Genomic DNA, 20,130 nt, shown 5'->3' with positions numbered 1-20,130 from the left:
CAAAAATTCACAATTTTTTTTTACATTTTTTTACAATTTCCCATTCATTTCCTATGGGGTCATTTTTGACCAAAGACCACAAGTGTGACTATTTTTTTAAGACGACTTAGCATGCTCAGATCATGACCTCAGTTTTATTGTGTGTTCACATACATAATGCCATAAATGTCACCAAGTTTCGTAACATCGCGATGAAGCTGTGATTTTTAAAATTTCAAAACATACTTTTTGTAATCATAATTTATTGGTGTGTATGTGTATAAAAGTGTGTTTGCATGTGTGTGTGTGTGTGTGTTGGTGGGTGTGTCTGTTTTGCACTCTAGATGTTGTAGAGTGTCACCCCTTTTTCTGCGGTGTACTTTTTTTAAGAATTGTGGCCGATTTGTAGATTGTACATACAAAAATTCAGAGAAAATTTTTTTTTCTCAATTTCCCATTCATTTCCTATGGGTCGTCATTTTTGACAGAAGAGCAAAAGTGTGACTCATTTTTTTACGACCACTTAAATTGCTCGAATCATGACCTCAATTTTTTTGTGTGTTCACATACCCAATGCCATAAAAGTCACCAAGTTTCGTAATTTTCTGAAGAAGCTGTGATTTTAAAATATTCAAAACAGATTTCTTTAATCACAATTTATTGGTGTTTTTGTGTATAAAAGTGTGTGCGTAGGGGTGGGTATGTCTGTTTTGCACTCTTGATATTTTAGAGTGTCACCCCTTCAATGCTGAGCACTTTTTTTCTGCATTGTGGCTGATTTGTAGATTGTACACACAAAAATTCTCAAAGTTTTTGTGTTTTTGTCAATTTCCCATTCATTTCCTATGGGTCAGTCATTTTTGACCGAAGAGCACAAGTGTGACTATTTTTTTTTACGACCACTTAGCCTGCTCGGATCATGACCTCAATTTTTTTTTTGTGTTCACATACCCAATGCCATAAAAGTCACCAAGTTTCGTAACATTCCGATGAAGCTGTGATTTTTAAAATTTCAAAACAGAAAATTGTTCGGTCAGAAATGACCGAAGAGCACCTGAGGGATATATAAAGTATACACTCATTATTATGTGTATTGAGGATTATTTATTTATTTACTTATTTTACTTTTTTATGTTAATGTAAATGACAAATATGATACTATATATATCACTGTAAAAAATATTGTTGGTTTAACTTAAAAAAGTAAGTAACCTGGGTTGCCTTAAAATTTTAAGTTGATTGAACTGGAAAAAGTGAGTTAATACAATGAAGGAGATTAATTTAACCATCAGAAACTCAAAATAATAAGTTATCTCAACTAAATAAATTATTATAAAGTTGATTTGACAAAAGAAAATATGTTGTGATAAAAAATCTTAAATCTTAAAATATTTTTTTTACAGTAAAGTGTGATTTATTCCTGTGATCAATGTTCAGCATCATTACTCCAGTCTTTAGAGTCACATGCAGTGGTGGAATGTAACGAAGTACAAATACTTCGTTACTTTACTTAAGTACATTTTCCACGTATCTTTACTTTACTTAAGTAGAATAAATAGTGCATACTTTTTACTTTTACTTTGTTACATTTTGCAGCAATTACTATACTTTCTACTCCACTACATTTCTACAACTTCTGTTACATTTTCGTTACATTTTCTGATCAGTTTTTCCCCTGCCAAAACGTAATCTGACCATCCGTTCGTTGCACGTTTGTCTCACCAGTGGCGTTTGATTGCCATAGATACATCAACTAAATGCGTCTCGCACGCAGTGTGTTTATCGTGCAATTTATACGCGAAATTTTTTTTTTACGTGCATAGGAAACACACCATGTGTAATATACTGTACGTCTGGTTAGGATTATGGCAAGCCAAGAGGTTCAGAATTACACCATAAATTAATCGTGTTTACTGCCAAACATAGTTTATATTGCCTAATTGCAAGCTTGTTTCAGAAATGGTGACATTTATTTCCATCATTATTGATCATCATTATAGGAGTATTAGGTTGAATGAGTTAGAATTAAATGTTTTATTAATCATTAGAAAATAGTCATTAAGAGAATCAATTGTTATGCAAGTACTTTTACTTTTAATACTTAAATACATTTAAAATGAGGTACTTTTTACTTTTTACTTAAGTATGGTTGTCATTGTGTTACTTCTACTTTTACTAAAGTAAATATTTATCTGGTTATGTGCACTTTTACTTAAGTACTGAGATTCAGTACTTCCTCCACCACTGGTCACATGATCCTTCAGAAATCACTCTAATATGATGATCTGATGCTCAATTATTTTGAAAACAAGTGAAAAAGTTTTTGATGCCTAATATTTTTGAGAAAACTGGTATATATTTGATTACACTGTTTATTGCATATATGCTGAATAAAACTTTAATTTCTTTCCATTAAAAAAAAATCTTACACCAGATTTTGCAAAAACAGTTCGATAATAATCATAAATGTTTCTTAAAGCTACACTGTGTGATTTTTATGACCATCTAGTGGTGAAAAGGTATATGACCATCCAGTGAATATTAGTTTCTGTTGCTCTCTATTCCGATTTCGTTTTAACTTTATAGATGAACAAGGCTTCCAGTTCGACTTCGTCCATGAGTGTTCACTCAAACGTAAACGCGAAAGGCGAAGCTTGAATTAACGGGTATGTCCCTCTTTGGCTAATGTACTTTCAAGATGGAGGGGAAACATAGCGAACCCCTTACCCATATGTATTTTCAATGGCATATTATACACTCACGAGAATACTTTATTACTTGAACCAAGTAAATATACATTAATGAGCACATATATTTTTGAAAGAACTAAGTGTTTTTAGCTAAGAATAAACTAAAAGAGTTAGCTTTAAGCATCAAATCATCATATTAGAGGTATTTCTGAAGGATCATGTGACACTGAAGATGCTGAACATTCAACTTATCACAGGAATCAATTACATTTTACATTATATTCACATAGATAAAAGTTATTTTAAATTGTATATAAATATACAATATTACTGATTTTACATATGTTTGATCAAATGAGAGCAGCCTTGAGCAGAAGAGACTGAACATCAAATAAAGCTTATACACAGTATACAGAAATATCATGAATCATATTAGTTTTATTTCGAAGTACATAATATATGAAGAGTTCAGATGCAAAAGCCTCTAAATGCCATTTGAAATTTTCTTCTTTAATGATGATTTTTATCAAACTTGTATATTTAAGTTCAGTAATTTCACTTAAATAACAATTAATAGGTAATTATTATTGCCATTTAAGTGAAATCACTGAACTTAAATATACAAGCTTTATAGAAGACAATTTCAAATGGCACTTAGAGGCTTTTGCATCTGAACTCTTCATATGTATAGGGTATCTACACTTAAAATGCTGTTTTATTAATGCACACTATTAATAAAAATGTTATTATTTTCAATTATTTTGAATTAATAATGTTCTTGCTGCTGGCTGATGTCTGAAGGGTCTCTGAATCGCTGAGATACTGGGATAAATAATGCAGTTTAATGATCTGCTCTGCTCACTAAATGAAAAGGCAATCACAGATTGACAGACTAATTAGAGGACCGCGAGCTGACATCATCATCATCATCAGAGTATCAGGAGTAAATCTGTTGAACAGAGCGGAGGGAGTTTGTCTGAGCTGATCGATTCAGTGATCGATACTCAGATACTCTCACACACCTCATTATTTCACGAAGGCCTTTTATGGATCTCGGGGAATAATCAAAGCGAAACGTCATTCAGGGGTCACAGTAAAATACCGTCCTGTCTCTGCCGCAAGTCATTATCCGTATGGGGAAATCTCCAACACAGTCTCATGAAGATGCGTATCTATACCACGAGTGTCATTTCTCGTGGCATTTATACGCCAAAAGTGTTTTTTTTCGTGTATATGGTACGCACTAAAAAACCCTGGGTTAGGTTTAGGGGGGAGGGGGGTGGGGAGTTCGTGCGTATTATACGCAAAAAAGTGCGTCTATCATATGTACGCGAAAATCGCGTGCCAAATACACGCAAAAACTGTTTTTGGCGTATAAATGCCACGAGAAATGACATTCGTGCCATAGACACGAACTTTCATGATATTGGATTTCAGGTGAGTGACCTAGTCAGAAAATGCTAATGCTTTCCTAACCCTGATTCAGTTTCTATTGGGCTCAAATGAGAAGAATCAAACACAACTCTACTGGACGAGGAGTGCTCAGCAACCTCCCATTTCCAGAGGAAACCACCTTGGGCTGTTTTTTTTTAATCGAGTACGATAATAAGTAGGGCCGTCAAACGATTAATCGTGATTAATCGCATTCAAAATAAAAGTTTGTGTTTACATAATATATGTGGGTGCACTCTGTATAATTATATTATATATATATATAATACACACACATGCTTGTATATATTTAAGAAATATTTTCATGCATATACTGCACTGTAAAAAATGAATATGCTTTATCAAATCAAAAAAAAATTGTGGCAACAGATTACAAGCAATATTATTAATTAAATTTAACAAATTAGAATTGAGTACTAATTAATTCCTTAAAAGTTAATATTTTACAAATGAGTAAAACTTACAACAACCAAAAAAACATTAATTGAATTGAATCACCATTATGGTGATCGGTGTTTGTTTTAAAATGACGGTTTTCTCCTTCAGTGATTCTGCTTGTTAACATCAGGTGTCTTCAATGTTGGTTATATAAAATAAAGAGTTCTTAATTAATCTTTGACGTCTGTCTGTTAGTGAGATATTTTTTGTTAATTTTTTGGTGTAAACTTTACTCATTTTAAATGGTTAACTTTTAAGGAATAATTTGATTAATTATTACTCAATTCTAATTTGTTAAATTTAATTAATAATATTGCTTGTTATCTGTTGCCACAATTCTATTGATTAGATAAAGCATATTCATTTTTTACAGTGTGTATATAGATTTATATACATAAATATGAATATTTTATATATAAATACATTTTTTTTCTTAAATATACATGCATGTGTGTGTATTTATATATACAAAATAATTATACTCAGTGCACCCACATATATTATGTAAACACAAACTTTTATTTTGGATGCGATTAATCACGATTAATCATTTGACAGCCCTAATAAAAATGATTATATATCTGATTATCAATGGCGAGTTTTTATTTTTTTTCAACAGTGAAATTAGAATGTCAGAATGTCCAATGGAATCTTACTGGATTCTTATTGTTTTTTCCCATACCATTGATTCCAAATTATACAACATTCCATTAGAAATTCTGTGCACATAAATGATGTTTTAACTAGAAACAATTATTTTATTCCTGTTTCACCTGTAATGCATTAAGATTGTTTGATGTATCTGATCAGTATATGGGAAATTCCTAAAATTCCTAATTCCTAAGATTCCTAATCCCAGTGGACTTTTTATCATAATTCAGAACAGTTGGTATTTGACTCTTAATTTGGTCCCTTTACAATTGTTCAACATTGTGATGTTCGTCATAATTTGGAACAATTGTATATTAGAATTTACACTGGGATGTTGAGTGTTTTTACCACTAAAGTGAAATTACTGTCTCAGTTCATTATTGGAGCCTGATCTTGGCTTTAATTCATATTTGTTCCAAATTACGGCAGAACTTCCATCTTTTGGAATTTATGATTCAAAAATGCTTTTTTAAATAATGCTTTCCTTGTCTATCTGATTAATTATTCGAATGTGAACATGTAATGTGAATTAATCCAAAATTAATTTCTGGTAAGACTTTACAATACAGTTCTTTAGGTGACATTAGTTTTTGTAAGTAACATGAACTAAAAATGAGCAATATTAATCTTTGTTAATGTTAGTTACAGCTTAATATAGAAAAAATCCAGCTGTTCATAGTTAATTCAGTGCATTAACTAATGTAAACAAATACAACCTTTGATTTTAAAATTAATATGAACTAAGATTAAAAAACGCTGTAGAAGTATTGTTCATTCTAAGTTCATATTAACTTATTACGAATTATTTGTAAACAATCCTAAATCATCCCAAAGGCCTCTAAGAAATAATTCTGAAGGAATAAGAATTTAAATTCCTCATTTCTCAAAATATTCCAAAATAAGTCCCTGCACACATCCTTGCTTTCACCTGATATGCATCGGGAATGTTGACGGTCTCCCCGTGTTCAGCCACATATCCAATGATGCCCTTTCCCCAGGGCACCTGCACCTCATCCGAGTTCCTCAGAGAGGGCAACACTGTGGTCCCGGCGTGCACGTCGAAGAACTTGGACACCAGGGTCTTTTTACTGGCCGGTCCCTCCACCAGGAACAGGGAGCATCGGTCAGCATCCACCATGATGCACACAAACACCAGGATCTTATAGCTCAGACTGGTCAAATCCAGGTCGTTCGAGATGTCTTTGACCAGCTCCAGGAAAAACTCCCGCTCGTTGTGCTCTTTCAGGTAGTATTTGTAGTCCACTGCGGTGTATGGGTACTGAGGGATGTTGACCCGGGACTCCAGGAGCGCGGAGAGGATGTGCGCGGTGGTCGGCGGAAGGGAGCTCGCTTTACGCAGAAGCGCGCGCCTCCTCATGCTGGTGAGCGGCTCCTGCGCTCGCGAGTTGATCTGTTCATCGTAGGTCCTGTTGGCATTGATGGCTTTAGACCTTGCGAATGTTTTCCGAAGCTCTTTCTGCGAGGCTCGTCTCTGTATGCCGTCTCCTCTGCTCGCCCAGCTGTCTTTCCCGGACGCGCTCGCGCTCGCTGCTTTATCCGCGTGCGCGCCGCTGGAGTTCGCCGGAGTTTTAGTCGCGTGATGGTTCTTCTGCCACTTTTCCACCACACTCACCTTGCCTTTTCTGTTTAAATAGTCCTCTAACAATTCCGGGTGCGCGTCTAGAAAACTTTCCACATCGGAGAACACCAAATTTGACCCTGCCATCGCTGCCGCTATACGGTCACCTGCGAATAAAATGAGACGGAGCCGTGTTTTGAGTCATTTATCTGAGTGCAGAGCTCAACGCAAACTTAAAACAACCGATCCTCCGAAGAAGGGGGGCCGTGGTCCTCGTAAGTTCAGCTTTGGTTCATGATGTTGTGATGTCGCATCTGATGCTGAATGACTCGCTCTCGTTCATTCTAAAGCAGCGCCAGTGATGATGATGCGACAGCTGACGTCACGAGCACGCATTCCTCCCGTCATCCTCTCCCGAGTCTCTTCATAGCATAACTGGGTGTTTCATTAGAAGGATGCTCATCTTAGGTGACACTGGGAAACGGAGTCTTAAAGCTTTTCATAATTCTCCAGATTGTGGTCAATATTTTGTTCACGTATAAATTCAAACCTCAAAAAACTGCAGTTTGCTGTGTTGTATCTGTTAAATTATATTACTAATTCACTTTCTAAAGGAATTCCCGGTGTAAAGTTGTTGCACCACCGACCTCTAGTGAACAAATTGAGTCATGCAGCTCTCCAAACGCATGACCAATGGGGTTATAATACATTTTTGACTATTTTTTAATTAATTTTATTTAAATTAACTTTTGCTTAAAAACAATTAAAAACGCCCTACTTCCTTTAAGTTTAAAAAAAGGTCACCCCAGATATAAAATTGGAAAAATAACAAATGTCACTGATATAGCACTTCCTAAAAATGTGTATAAAAACATTCAGGACTTATTTTACAACTGTTTTTCTAGAACAAACCAAATCTTGATATGCATATCTCATTACCTACGATGTTAAAAATGACCCAACATTTTTGGAAAATAACCCAACATAATGTCCCAATATGTGTGTAACCCAATGGTTGGGTTAAAAACAACCCAAAGTTTTTTACTGTGAAGAGATGGAAAGAGAGAGAGAGAGAGAGAGAGAGAGAGAGAGAGAGAGAGAGAGAGAGAGAGGGAGCTTTATGAGCAAACAACTCAATTTGATACTTTTTGATATTTGTTCCAGTATTGCAATCTATAATGTCACACAAGAAAAGTGATGCTATAATCCTTAAAGAAAACAAGTATATCTGGACCAATAATCAAGAGATTTTTATAGAAGAAGAGGAAGTGTGCCTTTAGAATAATCTTCACTAGAAGAAAAGTGAAGAATGCCACTCCAAATGCAAATTATTGTACGGTCCCTGTTTCTTGGAGCAGAACATTTCCGTAGAGGTCACAAAATTATGGTGGAGGAAAATTTAATTTATTCTTCCAGTATTTTGTGACTTCAATGATGACCACATCCTTAAAACGTTGGCTTAAAGCTACAATCTGTAATTTTTTTCGCCACTAGGGGTCGTTAACCTCTTACAATAACAAAGGCGTAGATTGATGACGCAGTGAATAAGTGGAATCATGGAACTTGTTGTCATGCCGATGGATCTAACGTTAAATGTTTAATAGGAAATAATGTTTATGGATGAGTGAAAACATTCATGTTTTCATGGTATGAAGCATGGTGCGATTGCTAATGAGAGACAGATATCAGTGCCACACACAAGTCCCGCGGATATAAAGGAACGAGGACATTTCATTCTTACCCACAAGTGCTGAATTACTATTTGACGAATGAACTTGTCTACAGTGCTAAGGGCTCTCAGGAGTTGAGCCACTCCAGTCAGTCGACATGCGACCGCTGACACTAAAGACCATACTTCTGCTAGCACTAGCATTGGTCTAGAGTATGGGTGACGTACAGGCACTCTCTGTGAGCGCTTCATGCCTGGAATTTGGGCTCACCGACTGCAAGGTTGTCCTCAAACCAAGGCATGGTTATATACCTAAGGTGCTCTCTACTCCGTTCAGAGCACAGGTGATTTCCCTCTTGGCGCTGCCTCCCGAGAGATGAACGAGAGCTGCATGTACTCTGCCCTGTTAGGGCTGTAAGAATAAACATAGAGCGCTCCGCCTCTTTTAGACATTCTGAACCGCTTTTTGTATGTGTTGGAGGCCGCACCAAAGGGCATCCCGTCACAAAGTAGAGGATATCCAGATGGCCTACAATGCCCCGTCAGAGTAAGAGCTCATTCCTCCAGAGGCATGGCCTCGTCTTGGGCCTGGTCCAGTGGTGTGTCCATTGGGGATATTTGTGTGGTGGCCGGCTGGTCATCGCCGTCCACATTTACCAGGATCTACAATCTAGAAGTTCCTGCTCTGCAGGCACAAGTCCTTTCTGTGTAGTGGATTTTGCCCAAACCACCATGAACTTCCAACCCCATACTATTTGGGGTAACTCTATGGCTATCGCCTATTGCTATAATTCATTTGTGGCTCCAACCAAGGTCTGGGCCATTGGTAACAGGCTATTGTCTTCTCTTACCTGACCAGCTCTCGACCCTTCTAGTGTGTAACGGCTTTTCCCGTTGTTCTGTCGATCTGTCCTACCTTGTCAGATTTTCCTACCGTAGCGCAAAATTATAGCCATATCTATCGGTTCTTCCTACCTCGTAAAATCCTACTGAGCGTTTCTGCTTCGCGTCTAAGTTACATAAAATATTTCGGTGTAACTTTGCCGAATTTTCTTATTAGGCCATGTTACGGTGATTTTACAGTGCAAAGTAACGTTACCTCTTCAGATTGTCCTATGAAATAAACGATAGGATGATTTTACGTTGCAAAATGCCTCATCAGATTGTCCTACCAGTATGAAATAAACGAGTAGAATGATTTTACGTTAATGTTTTCATGAAAAAAATGCTAATATGAATTTGCTTTGTATGAATGTGAGAGTAAACAGTTCTCGTTACTGCTATATATCTTTGTATAGTAATAATTGACAAAAATAGTGAAAAACTTACCTCAGATGAAGAAGATCTCGCGCAAGTAGTAAAATATTATGGGCGTGTTGTTCAGCGTGACAAAAATGACGTTTTATTGATGTGCGCATGCGCAGTAAGCCTTGGTAGGACAATCTGACGGGTAGGATGGAATGTCAGAACACCTGTTATAATGGAAAGGAAACTGAGCTGGAGTATTTCATGTTTGTTCTCGAGCTAATAAGTAGACAAACTCGAGAAACTATTTCAAGCTTAACTTTTAGTATCCCTTCGGCAAGCAGAGCGAGGTATGTTGAAATTGTTTTGTGTATTTTGGTACGATTTGTTGATTTATTCGAACAATGTTAAACGTTTGTTGAATGTTTGTTTATGGTTTCTATTTTTTTTTTTGTAGTTTTACGGTGCCATCGTGCTGTGGTGCGATTGTTATGGTGCAATGAAGTCAATGTGTAAACAGTGTTGTGATTCATGGAGAACACTTGCAACAAAGAAATGAGACAACGAATACTTCAGCAATGAAGTTTTATTATTTGCATCTTAGAATAATAAATCGAAGACACCCGTCAAAAACTCTCTGCCTATTTTCTGAAAAGCTGAAGGGCCGCTACATAGTGTCTAGGCCATAAAGGTTCCTTGAAACGATTGTCTAGGGCAGGGTCGACGTCTATATTCCCTATTTTGTCTTGGTTCCTCTGGGCTCTGCTAAGGGCTAAAGGCCAAGTACAACATTATAAGTCGTTCCAAAGCCAGAACATGGCGAGATTCTATTGGTTCCCCATAACAGTTTCTAGCGACAAGTAAAGTATCGGAAGGGAACATACTCGGTTACTTACGTAAGCTCGAGTGTGGTTAGTATGTGTGTTTTAAAAAAATATGTGTGTGTTTTTGTAATACTGAGAGAAAAAAACTGCAAATAACAAATCCAATCACTGTGAGCTCCAGTGGGGTTTTGCTGGCACGCAATGGGGAAAATATGTTTCTACGCACAAACAAAAATGTTTGAGATATCATCCTTAACTTTGGAACTCCACCTATTTAGATTTATGGCTTTGATTTTATTGCAGTTTTGAGTTCAACCTGATTTATAAAATATATATTTTATTTAAAATATTATATTTTCATAAACTTATACCTATATAACTTTTTTGGGGATTTACTTATTATTATTATTTTTTTACTTCAGCAATAATCTGCAAAGGGTCTTCTTTAAAATGATACCAAACTTAAGTCTGCGCTCCGAAGCGTCAAATTTTTATGACAGTTTTTTGACATAGACATTTTTGTCCTCTATGTACCTATGTGTAACTTATTTTAATTGATGCACAAGAGTTAAGGTCAAAATTGTTAGGAGTATGAGGATTTTTAAGAGACTTCAGAGTTTCTTTAGCAGAGGAGAGGTGGCAGAAAGATGAAGAGGGAGAAGAAATGTGTTGCAGGCAATGGATTACAGAGAGTTAATAAAATGCTATAGATTGACACACTCTCGGCCCAAATGTTCCTTTAAAGATGGCCTTAAAGTTCATCCTGGGCTAACAGTAAACACTGTTCCTCTGTCCAGTCAGGCTTTCTCGTCCTTCTTGGTTTTGATTCCACGTTTGTTACATTAAAACCAACATTCAAACCTCCACTTAAATGGACACGCCAGCAATCAGTGTAATTGGAAAGAGTGGAATAATTTTTATCATTCTAAGCCAATCAAATATCTTTTAGGAAATTAACAGCATGGTAAATAAAAAAAGGATTTATATACACATGTATAATGTGTGTGTGTGTGTGTGTGTGTGAGAGAGAGAGAGAGAGAGAGAATGGTAAAATAGGAAAAAATATGCATGTAGTTTCAAAGTGAATGCTTAGAATAGACCCTATAGTTAAAGGAGCTGTATGTAAGAAATGTATTTCAAATAATCATAAAATGGCCCTGATATATGTCACTAGACATTAAGAAATCATGTTCGTTTCAAATACTTGCGTCACTTACAACAGTAGTCCGGCCAGGATATTGTCATTTAAAAAGTAAAGTTGCAGCCTTCAACTGATGTTGATGTTTTCAAGTTGTGTTTTTATTCCCCTCTTTTTTTCACCCTCCACCGATCTGTAAACCCTAATGGTCAAAATAATGAATTGGTTTGAGTTGGACAAACTTAAATTCAACTAATTAGTTCAGTCAAATAAATTTTTATGAGTATTTAGCACTTTCTTTTTCTTTCAAGTTCACAGAACTGATATATTTTAAGTAAACTGAACTGTTTCATTGTTTTGAGTTTTATGAAATTATTTATTTTAATTTAGACAAACTTAAGTTTAACTGAAACGGCTGGGATATCTATTTCCCAGCATGCTTTGTCGATGGCACTCGAAAGAGAGTGTAAATGCTAAAATTAAGAGCAATATAATGTTTTTTGTGTGTAAGATTAATGTTAAGTGTGAGATTTAGTAGTGATTAATGTTTTGTTATGTTAATTTAGAAGATAGGCTTTAGGATAGTTACCATCTTCGTGACAAGTGGTGCATTCAGCTTGATTTGAGTGCAAATTATCCCTATATATTATTACGCTCATACGGCAAGTGCTTCTGTGCTTGCAAGTGCTTATAACATACTGTTTCTAATACGACAGCATTTACTATGTCAGCAGATTAGCTATTAAAGCTAAAGTTTATACTATTAAAAGTGATTTGAGTTCTGCCAACTTATTCGGGGTTATAGTGTACTTCATAGATTTAAGTTATAGTAACTAATTAGTACTATTAACTTTATTTACCCAAGTTATCTTAATAATAAGTTATTGAGTTACTTGGAAACAAATCAAATATTTTCTTATGCTTAAATTGTTTGAGTTAATAAACTTAAATAATTTAAGGCAATCGGTTTCCTCAAACGGTTTAAGTTGAACTAACTCATCAGGTTTTACAGTAAGTCAGTAGTGTTGCAGCATCCGGGTTGCCAGCTCTAGTTAACACAGCTGCAGCTACAAACGTGTATAAAAAAAAATGTTGGATCCTGCAGCCTATCTGGCAACCTCGAGTCATGGGGAGGGTCGATACACCGGTCTACAGGAATTTGAAAGTGATTGCACACTGTAAAAAAAAATCCTTTAAATTTAGGGGAAAACTCCGGTTTTCCTGTTAAAAGTACGGTAGCAACATTTTAGGTTTTACAGACAATAATTTTAATTTTACAGCAATAAACCATATTTCATTATTTGATATAATGTTAATTTACTGACATTTTGAAGTATTAATATCGGTTTTGTTCAATTGCAATACATCAACAATCATCAATCACAGCAGTAATGAGAGTCAAATGATCAATCAAAGCTCATCAGCTCTTCCACAAGAGAGTTCATACTACTATATAGAAGCTGCAGTGTCATTCACACAAACATTAAACACCATAATGGTAACATGTTGAAATTTTAAAAAATGAAATAAGAATTAATTTAACAACTTTAAATGTAACATAAAACCCTAATGAACATAACTGATAAGAAAAAAAAACGAAGAAAATTATGAATAAACAGTTGAAATACATTAAATGTGAAGTGTCACGCAGGGAATTGTGGGAAAGTCAATTTACATTTTTTCACTGTAAATTATACAATGACTTCTTCTTTTTCACTTCCAAACACAGTACATTTAACAGTATTTTACAGTAAAACTACATTAAATGTGCCATTATATATATCACAGTTATTTACCGTATATAGTAAGGAAACTTTCTGTTAACCAATTAACAGTTTTTCACTGTAGCATTTTTGCAGTCTTTTACTGTTAAAATCAAGATAATTTTTTTTTACAGTGCAGTACCAGTTTTGACCACAATCTTACATACAGCTCCTTTAAAATCACTCTTTTGTGCCTCAATGCTCGAGTAGTGTTGTTCAACCACGGCTCAGGGGCCGGCTTGCGAAGTTTGGTCCTCATTGGAGTCGTAGTCCATGATTGTAGTGGAAACAAAATGAAAACCATAGAGAAGTTCATCAGGGCTTAGCTCAAATGAGGTGAGTGTAGAGGATTGAGAAAACTCCTCAAACATGAAGCAAACGAAGTAGTGTTTAGTAGTGGTACTTCAGAACTTGAGAATGTAAAAATACAAAATAGAATTGGATTTGGTTTGTCTTTATGTAATGTTTATTTAACCAGGAAAATGTGGCATGAATTTGCATTTGATTTATGAAAAAAAATAAAATAAATAAAAACATTAAAAAACTTTGCCTCCTCAAATCAAAAACTATTTGAAAGGGTAGCACCACATTAACTGCTATCTTTTGTTAGTCTTGTTATTCTTGGGCTTTAAAGGGATAGTTCACTTTGAAATTAATTTTTGATATGTTTTATCTCACCTCAAGTGCATCCAAGATGTAGGTGTCTTTGTTTCCACAGTATTTTCAATTTTGACATTTTTCAGTCAAACCGTTGTTGTCTATCAGTCATATAATGCAGGCTAAGGGGGTCCACCAAAGAGCATGCACAGAGAAGTCAAAATTAAACATGATTTAATGACTCGTAAATGTAAGTACACATTGATGGCCTAAGACACGAAACGAGCGGTTTGTGTGAGAAAACGAACAGTATTTATATCGTTTTTATCTCTTGTAATCATAGCCATGACACAATGATTTGACGGCACGGGCGCTTCGGTCTGCGCATGCGCTGGAAGTGATCTCTATACAGAGATTTCGGAAGTTTTACCTTTCACTAAACATATTTAGATTTACAGGAAACCGCAATGGAAGACGATTTCGGTATATCTAAATACGTTTGGTAAAAGGTAAAACTTCCGAAATCTCCGTGTAAATATTGAGTGACGTCACACGCAAGCGATCACTTTCGGCGTAACATTGAACTGATTCAGTTTGGTTCAGTTGGACATTGCACAACTGATTCAGATCACTGTGATTACACGAGGTAAAAACGATATAAATACTGTTCGTTTTCTCACAAAAACCGCTAGTTTCGCGTCTTAGGCCATCAATGTGTACTTACATTTACGAGTCATTAAATCTTGTTTAATTTGGACTTCTCTGTGAATGCTTTTTGGTGGACCCCCTTCACCTCCAGTGTATGACTGACAGACAACAACGGTTTGACTGAAAAATGTCAAAATTGAAAATACTGTGGAAACAAAGACACCTACATCTTGGATGCCCTTGAGGTGAGATAAAACATATCAAAAATTAATTTCAAAGTGAACTATCCCTTTTATAGCATTTATGAGTCTTCCGCTACCATCCTAGGAAAAAAATATCGCTCCCCAGATGTAGATCTACATTTTGCTTCGTTTCGTTTTGTACATACACACGGAATCACTCAGACATTTAACGGCGTAGACATGCACACATACACGCGCATAGCTCAAAATGCGTATAGAAAGCACGCCACTTGACTTGAAAGTGGCGTGTATGTTTACGCAAAAGTCATGACGTCATTGTTGATATAATTTAATATATTGTAATAATGTGAAACATGAAGCAACAGGGCAATACAGCACAACATATCACAAAACAAGGCAACTGAAGAAAGCAGGGCGTGGACGAGAGCTGTGGGAACGGAGCGAGTGAAAATGAGTTACACCGGTCTCCAGTCCCGTGGAGGAACTCCAGAAGGATAAAATGGGGAGTGACGAGAGAGGACATTTATGTGGTGTTTTATTATGTTTATTTGTGGCAGTTGTCCTTGAGGGGCTGCCGCTTAACTTTTGTTTTGTTGTGTTTGTAGTTTTACAAACTTTACTAACTTTCGCCGGTTCCCACCTTTTTAACTTTGTTCTACCCTATCTCACGACCAATTCGTACGAATGATTCAAAAGTGGCTAATTCGTACTAATTCATACGACCTCACTCGTACAAATTTGTACGATTTGTCTAAACCCACGTGACGGTTATGTTTAGGGGCGGGGTCAGGGGTAGGTCATTCGTACGAATTCATACGAATTTGCTAATTCGTAAAATATGTACGAATTAGCTAAATCGTACTAATTCGTACGAGTGAGGTCGTACAAATTGTTACAAATTAGCCACCTCGTAAAATTCGTACGAATTCCCGTGAGATCGGGTTGCTTTGTTATAGCAATATATCAGAGCACAGAATATCACACATTTCATTTCATCACAGGGCATCACATAGTCTCAGCCTCAGACGTCACGCCCACGGAACGTTGGCTAAACGTCTGATGCATATGGTACACTTAACTGGAAACACTTCAGGAATGTCGAAGTCGTCACCTGATTGGTTGAATTTTATCGGATTTCCGGGGGCGTCAGTGTCACGTTTATTTTTGGTCCGCCGGGAAACAAAGCGCAGACGTGTGATTGCGGAAGAAAAACTGTTGTGTTTATGAGTGACAATCATCTAAAGCTTTCATTAAATCACAGATTATACTAAGGTGGCAAGATGAATGGGAGTTAGAGAGTAATGCCAGATATTATCATAGGAACCAGAAATATGTTGGAGGAAAAAGAATCACCTCTTTGGGTCTTAATAGGCATGAAGAAGGTATGATAACCAGATTGAGGTTGGGCCACACAGGCCTTAATTCCACCTTATCCTTAATAGGTAAAAGTAATGGTATATGTTCAGAATGCAAAGTACTGGAAGATGTCACCCATGTTTTATTTAATTGTAGAAAATTTGACAAATTCAGACAGAAATGGAAAGACGCTGATGCAGAAAATGATATTCATAATATTTTACAGGAGCAGGGAATACAGGGACAAAGAAGCACATATTTAATTACATATCTTAATGATACTGGTTTAAGTAGAAGAATATAGGATTTTTTTTTTTTTTTTTGATTTTATGATTTGATGTATCATTTGCCAACGTCCTTGTTACACACTCCTGTGTAGTAAGTCCAGTAGGTGGCGGTATATGTCGTAAAGATATGATCTGCCATAAAACAGAAGAAGAAGAGTGACAATCATAGACAGTAAAAGGTGACAATGAGCATTTATCAAGATCAGCTAAACGTACAGTAGTTGTATGTCCCCTCCTATCTATTATGGAAGATCAAGTGAAGTACCTAGTTGCGAAGGGGATATCAGCCGTGTTTGTGGGCAAACATGAAACAACAGACGCTGACATCGCAGCCGATTCAGTATTCATATATAGGGCGCACTGGATTATAAGGCACATAAGATACTGCAGAGTCAAAATGTTTGACTGGGTTTGCGTTATGCATCCACTAGATGTGCTAAACTAAAGGCTAAAGGGAATGTAGCGAGTACGCGGCGCCGGAGGTGAAGCGTTTATTTAGTAGGCGTGAGCGCGCTGTGGCGGGGACGTAACTTACATTCGCAGCCTGACTCATGTGAGTATTCAATGTGCGGCGTTGACAAAGCGGGCATAAGATGGACATGAGCGCGAGTTCGTGGGCGAATTTAATAGCGCGGAGCGTTGTTAACGAATTGATCCATAAGGCACTCCAGTAACTGCTGCTGTGCTGACTGACTTGTTGCACGCCGGTCTGTTGTTGTGGGGACATTTCCACGCCCTGAAACGTGACGCTGAACGAAACGAACTGTAATTGGTTGTTTGACATGTCAGTCAAACGGCCTTGTGGGCGGGCCTTGGCCAAAGAAAGCTTCTATGAATTCCAGACCTTCAGCCGTCAGTCTGAAGGTCTGGCTACGCGAGACTAGGCATCACATCACAACACGGCACAGGGCATCCTAGCATCCTTGTTAGATTGCCAACCTCCCATGCTGGAAACGGTGGATTGAATCCCGCTCTGAGTTTTGAGTAGCCACCCAAAAGATAACATGCTAAAGGTAAAACATACCTTATGCTTTTGAGCAGCAATACTGGGCTTTTCAGCAGGGTATAAGAGCTGTGAAAGTAAACCTTACTCCCAAAAATATACAAGACACATCACAAGATCACAGAGAAATGCATAACATGAACAACACAACACAGCCTACGTGTCTGACTCGCATGCCACACACTCGCTCTATCTCTCTAAGCATAATCAGTCTTATTCTGTGGTCTCTCTGTCTGTTCCGCCATGTCTCTGTGCTATTTTAATATAAAGCTATAAACTCCATCCCCACTATCATCACTCATTCTCTCGCTTCAGTCTCTGATCTGTGAGCCTCCGCTGTCAGTGCTGATTACATCACTGTGTCTTAGTGTGGTTACACTGCTGTGTGAGTTTTTCAGCACAGCTGCTCCAATTCATTCAACGCAAAAGAGAATCAGGCTCGACCTCACATCCACCTGTACATGTGCGATGCACATGCACAACCCTGTTATCATGTTTATAGCAAGCAACGACACAAGACGTGCCTGCAGTTTCAGATCAAAGATGTTTTAAATACATAAAAAACAGCATATAATTTCCTGTGTGGAGGAACAAATATAAGCACATTATAATGTCATTGATTTTAGACCTCATGAAACAAAAGACACTCCTCAAACTTGACAAAGAACCTGCCATGAAAGAGAGAGTCTAATCTAACGAAACCATAAAGCAAACATAATATAGATTAAATACTAATTAAATGTAAACCTTCAAGGTTCAAACAACAAACAACTGGATTGAACCTACGCTATACAATCCCTCATCATAACCATTGCTGGAAAATGAAATCAAGTTATAAGCATTTCCAGATTTCAGTCATTTGGGGAACTTTATGTCTAAGATAAATGAGAGTTTAGAGTCAGCGAGGAATGAGGCGGTGCGATCTGTTTTTGCAAAGAGAGAGAGATCTGTGCGAAGACAGCCGATTCTGAGCCACTGGCAATATTGTCTCAGACCTTGTGCTGCTATATAAAAAAGTCTCTGGACACAATTTAATTTCTGTCAGAGCTGAACCAGAGCTAACACAATGGATTTCTTTCAGTATTTTGCTACTGCCTCAAACTGAGTGGCTTTGTTTGGTGCAATCGCAACCACTCTCTGTCTCTGATACTCTGTCTCTATCATTCATTCATTCATTCGTTCCCTCTTTCTTTCTCGTCCTCTCTTTCTCTGTGTCTAAAATGCACAAATGAGATCTCTTTCAGAAGGACTGTATGGCGTAAGACTGGATCAACCCTATCTCACAGGTAACTATTTTACCAGGTGGCAATTTTGCATGAATTTGAACAATGTGGTTTGTATGAAAATGTACGATTTTTAGGGTAAAACAGGGTTCACCCCTAACTCAACTCTTAAACATTACCATCACAAGTGAGCAGATCGCATGAAAACATACAAATCCATACGAATTAACCACCAATTCTCCAAAATTTAAAATAGGTATAAAATGCCATTAGATCAGTGTTGAACTGAGTACACTATTGGGCACTGTTGGGTGTAACTAATTACTAAGTAATTAGTTACTGTAATTTAATTACTTTTCCCTTGAAAATGTAAAGTAAGGGATTACTCTTCATTTATCTGTAATTTAATTACAGTTACTTCTGATGTAATTGAGGTAAATACTGTGTATAGATCAATCTCACAGCGATTCGTATGCATTTTATGAGGTGTCTAAATTTCGTATAAATTATTGTAAAATATGTATGAATAAAGTGTGAAATGTCATGAGATCAGACATAAAACAATAGTGGGTTTAACATCAAAATGTATTGTCTGATGCTAAAAAGTATGGTTTTTATAATGTAACCTTCTCCACCTTGGTCTGTTTCAGGATAATTCATGCAATTTTATAGTATTTATTTGAAAGAATTAAAACAGATTCATGTCTATCCTTGTATTATTCAGCTGGTTGAGATTGAAATGGGATTTTAAAAAGTAATTAGTAATTAAAAGTAATTCAATACATTTTAGAGAGAGTAATTAGTACAGTAATCTAATTACACTGTTGAAGAGGTAATTAATTACTTTTTTAGAGTAACATACCCAACACTGCTATTGGGATATAATGCCAGGGCAAAGAAAGGTTTGCAACAGGTTTCATAATATCACTGATGTTTTGGAAACACTTCGATCAAGCAATCGTTCATTCATACGTTCCTTCGTTCAGAATAGTTTGCACCAATGTAGAGAATAATGAGTGACTGTACATATAATGTAGACTAATTCTGGCTTAAACCTAATAGTGTTGTGTTATACGAGTATCATTCCCTTCCCACGGTATATTGAGCCTCATCACTGCATTGTGAGGGGTCAGCCTGCTCTTGAATAGGCAGTTTAAAGGGACAGTTCACTTTGAAATTAATTCTTGATATGTTTTTATCTTACCTCAAGGGCATCCAAGATGTAGGTGTCTTTGTTTCCACAGTATTTTCAATTTTTACATTTTTCAGTCAAACCGTTGTTGTCTATCAGTCATACACTGGAGCCAAAGGGGGTCCACCAAAGAGCATTCACAGAGAAGTCAAAATTAAACATGATTTAATGACTCGTAAATGTAAGTAGCCTA

The 20,130-nt window shown here is 36.5% G+C and overlaps 1 protein-coding gene across 1 annotated transcript in view; it reads right to left on the bottom strand.

Annotated features, from left to right (window-relative positions):
• The window catches only part of pde11a (phosphodiesterase 11a), a 74,080-nt gene extending 66,922 nt beyond the window's left edge, over positions 1 to 7,158 (bottom strand). The window contains exon 1 of the mRNA XM_039647132.2: positions 6,139 to 7,158. Within this exon, the coding sequence (XP_039503066.2) occupies positions 6,139 to 6,936 (798 nt within the window). The 5' untranslated portion in view covers positions 6,937 to 7,158. The remainder of the gene's footprint in view (positions 1 to 6,138) is intronic.
• Positions 7,159 to 20,130: the final 12,972 nt, after the last annotated feature.

The sequence above is a fragment of the Pimephales promelas genome, chromosome 7 (genome assembly GCF_988280905.1).
Source record: "Pimephales promelas chromosome 7, fPimPro1.hap1.1, whole genome shotgun sequence".
NCBI lineage: Eukaryota > Metazoa > Chordata > Actinopteri > Cypriniformes > Leuciscidae > Pimephales > Pimephales promelas.
Note: the sequence above shows the minus strand (reverse complement) of the source record. Positions and strands in the feature narration are given on the sequence as shown.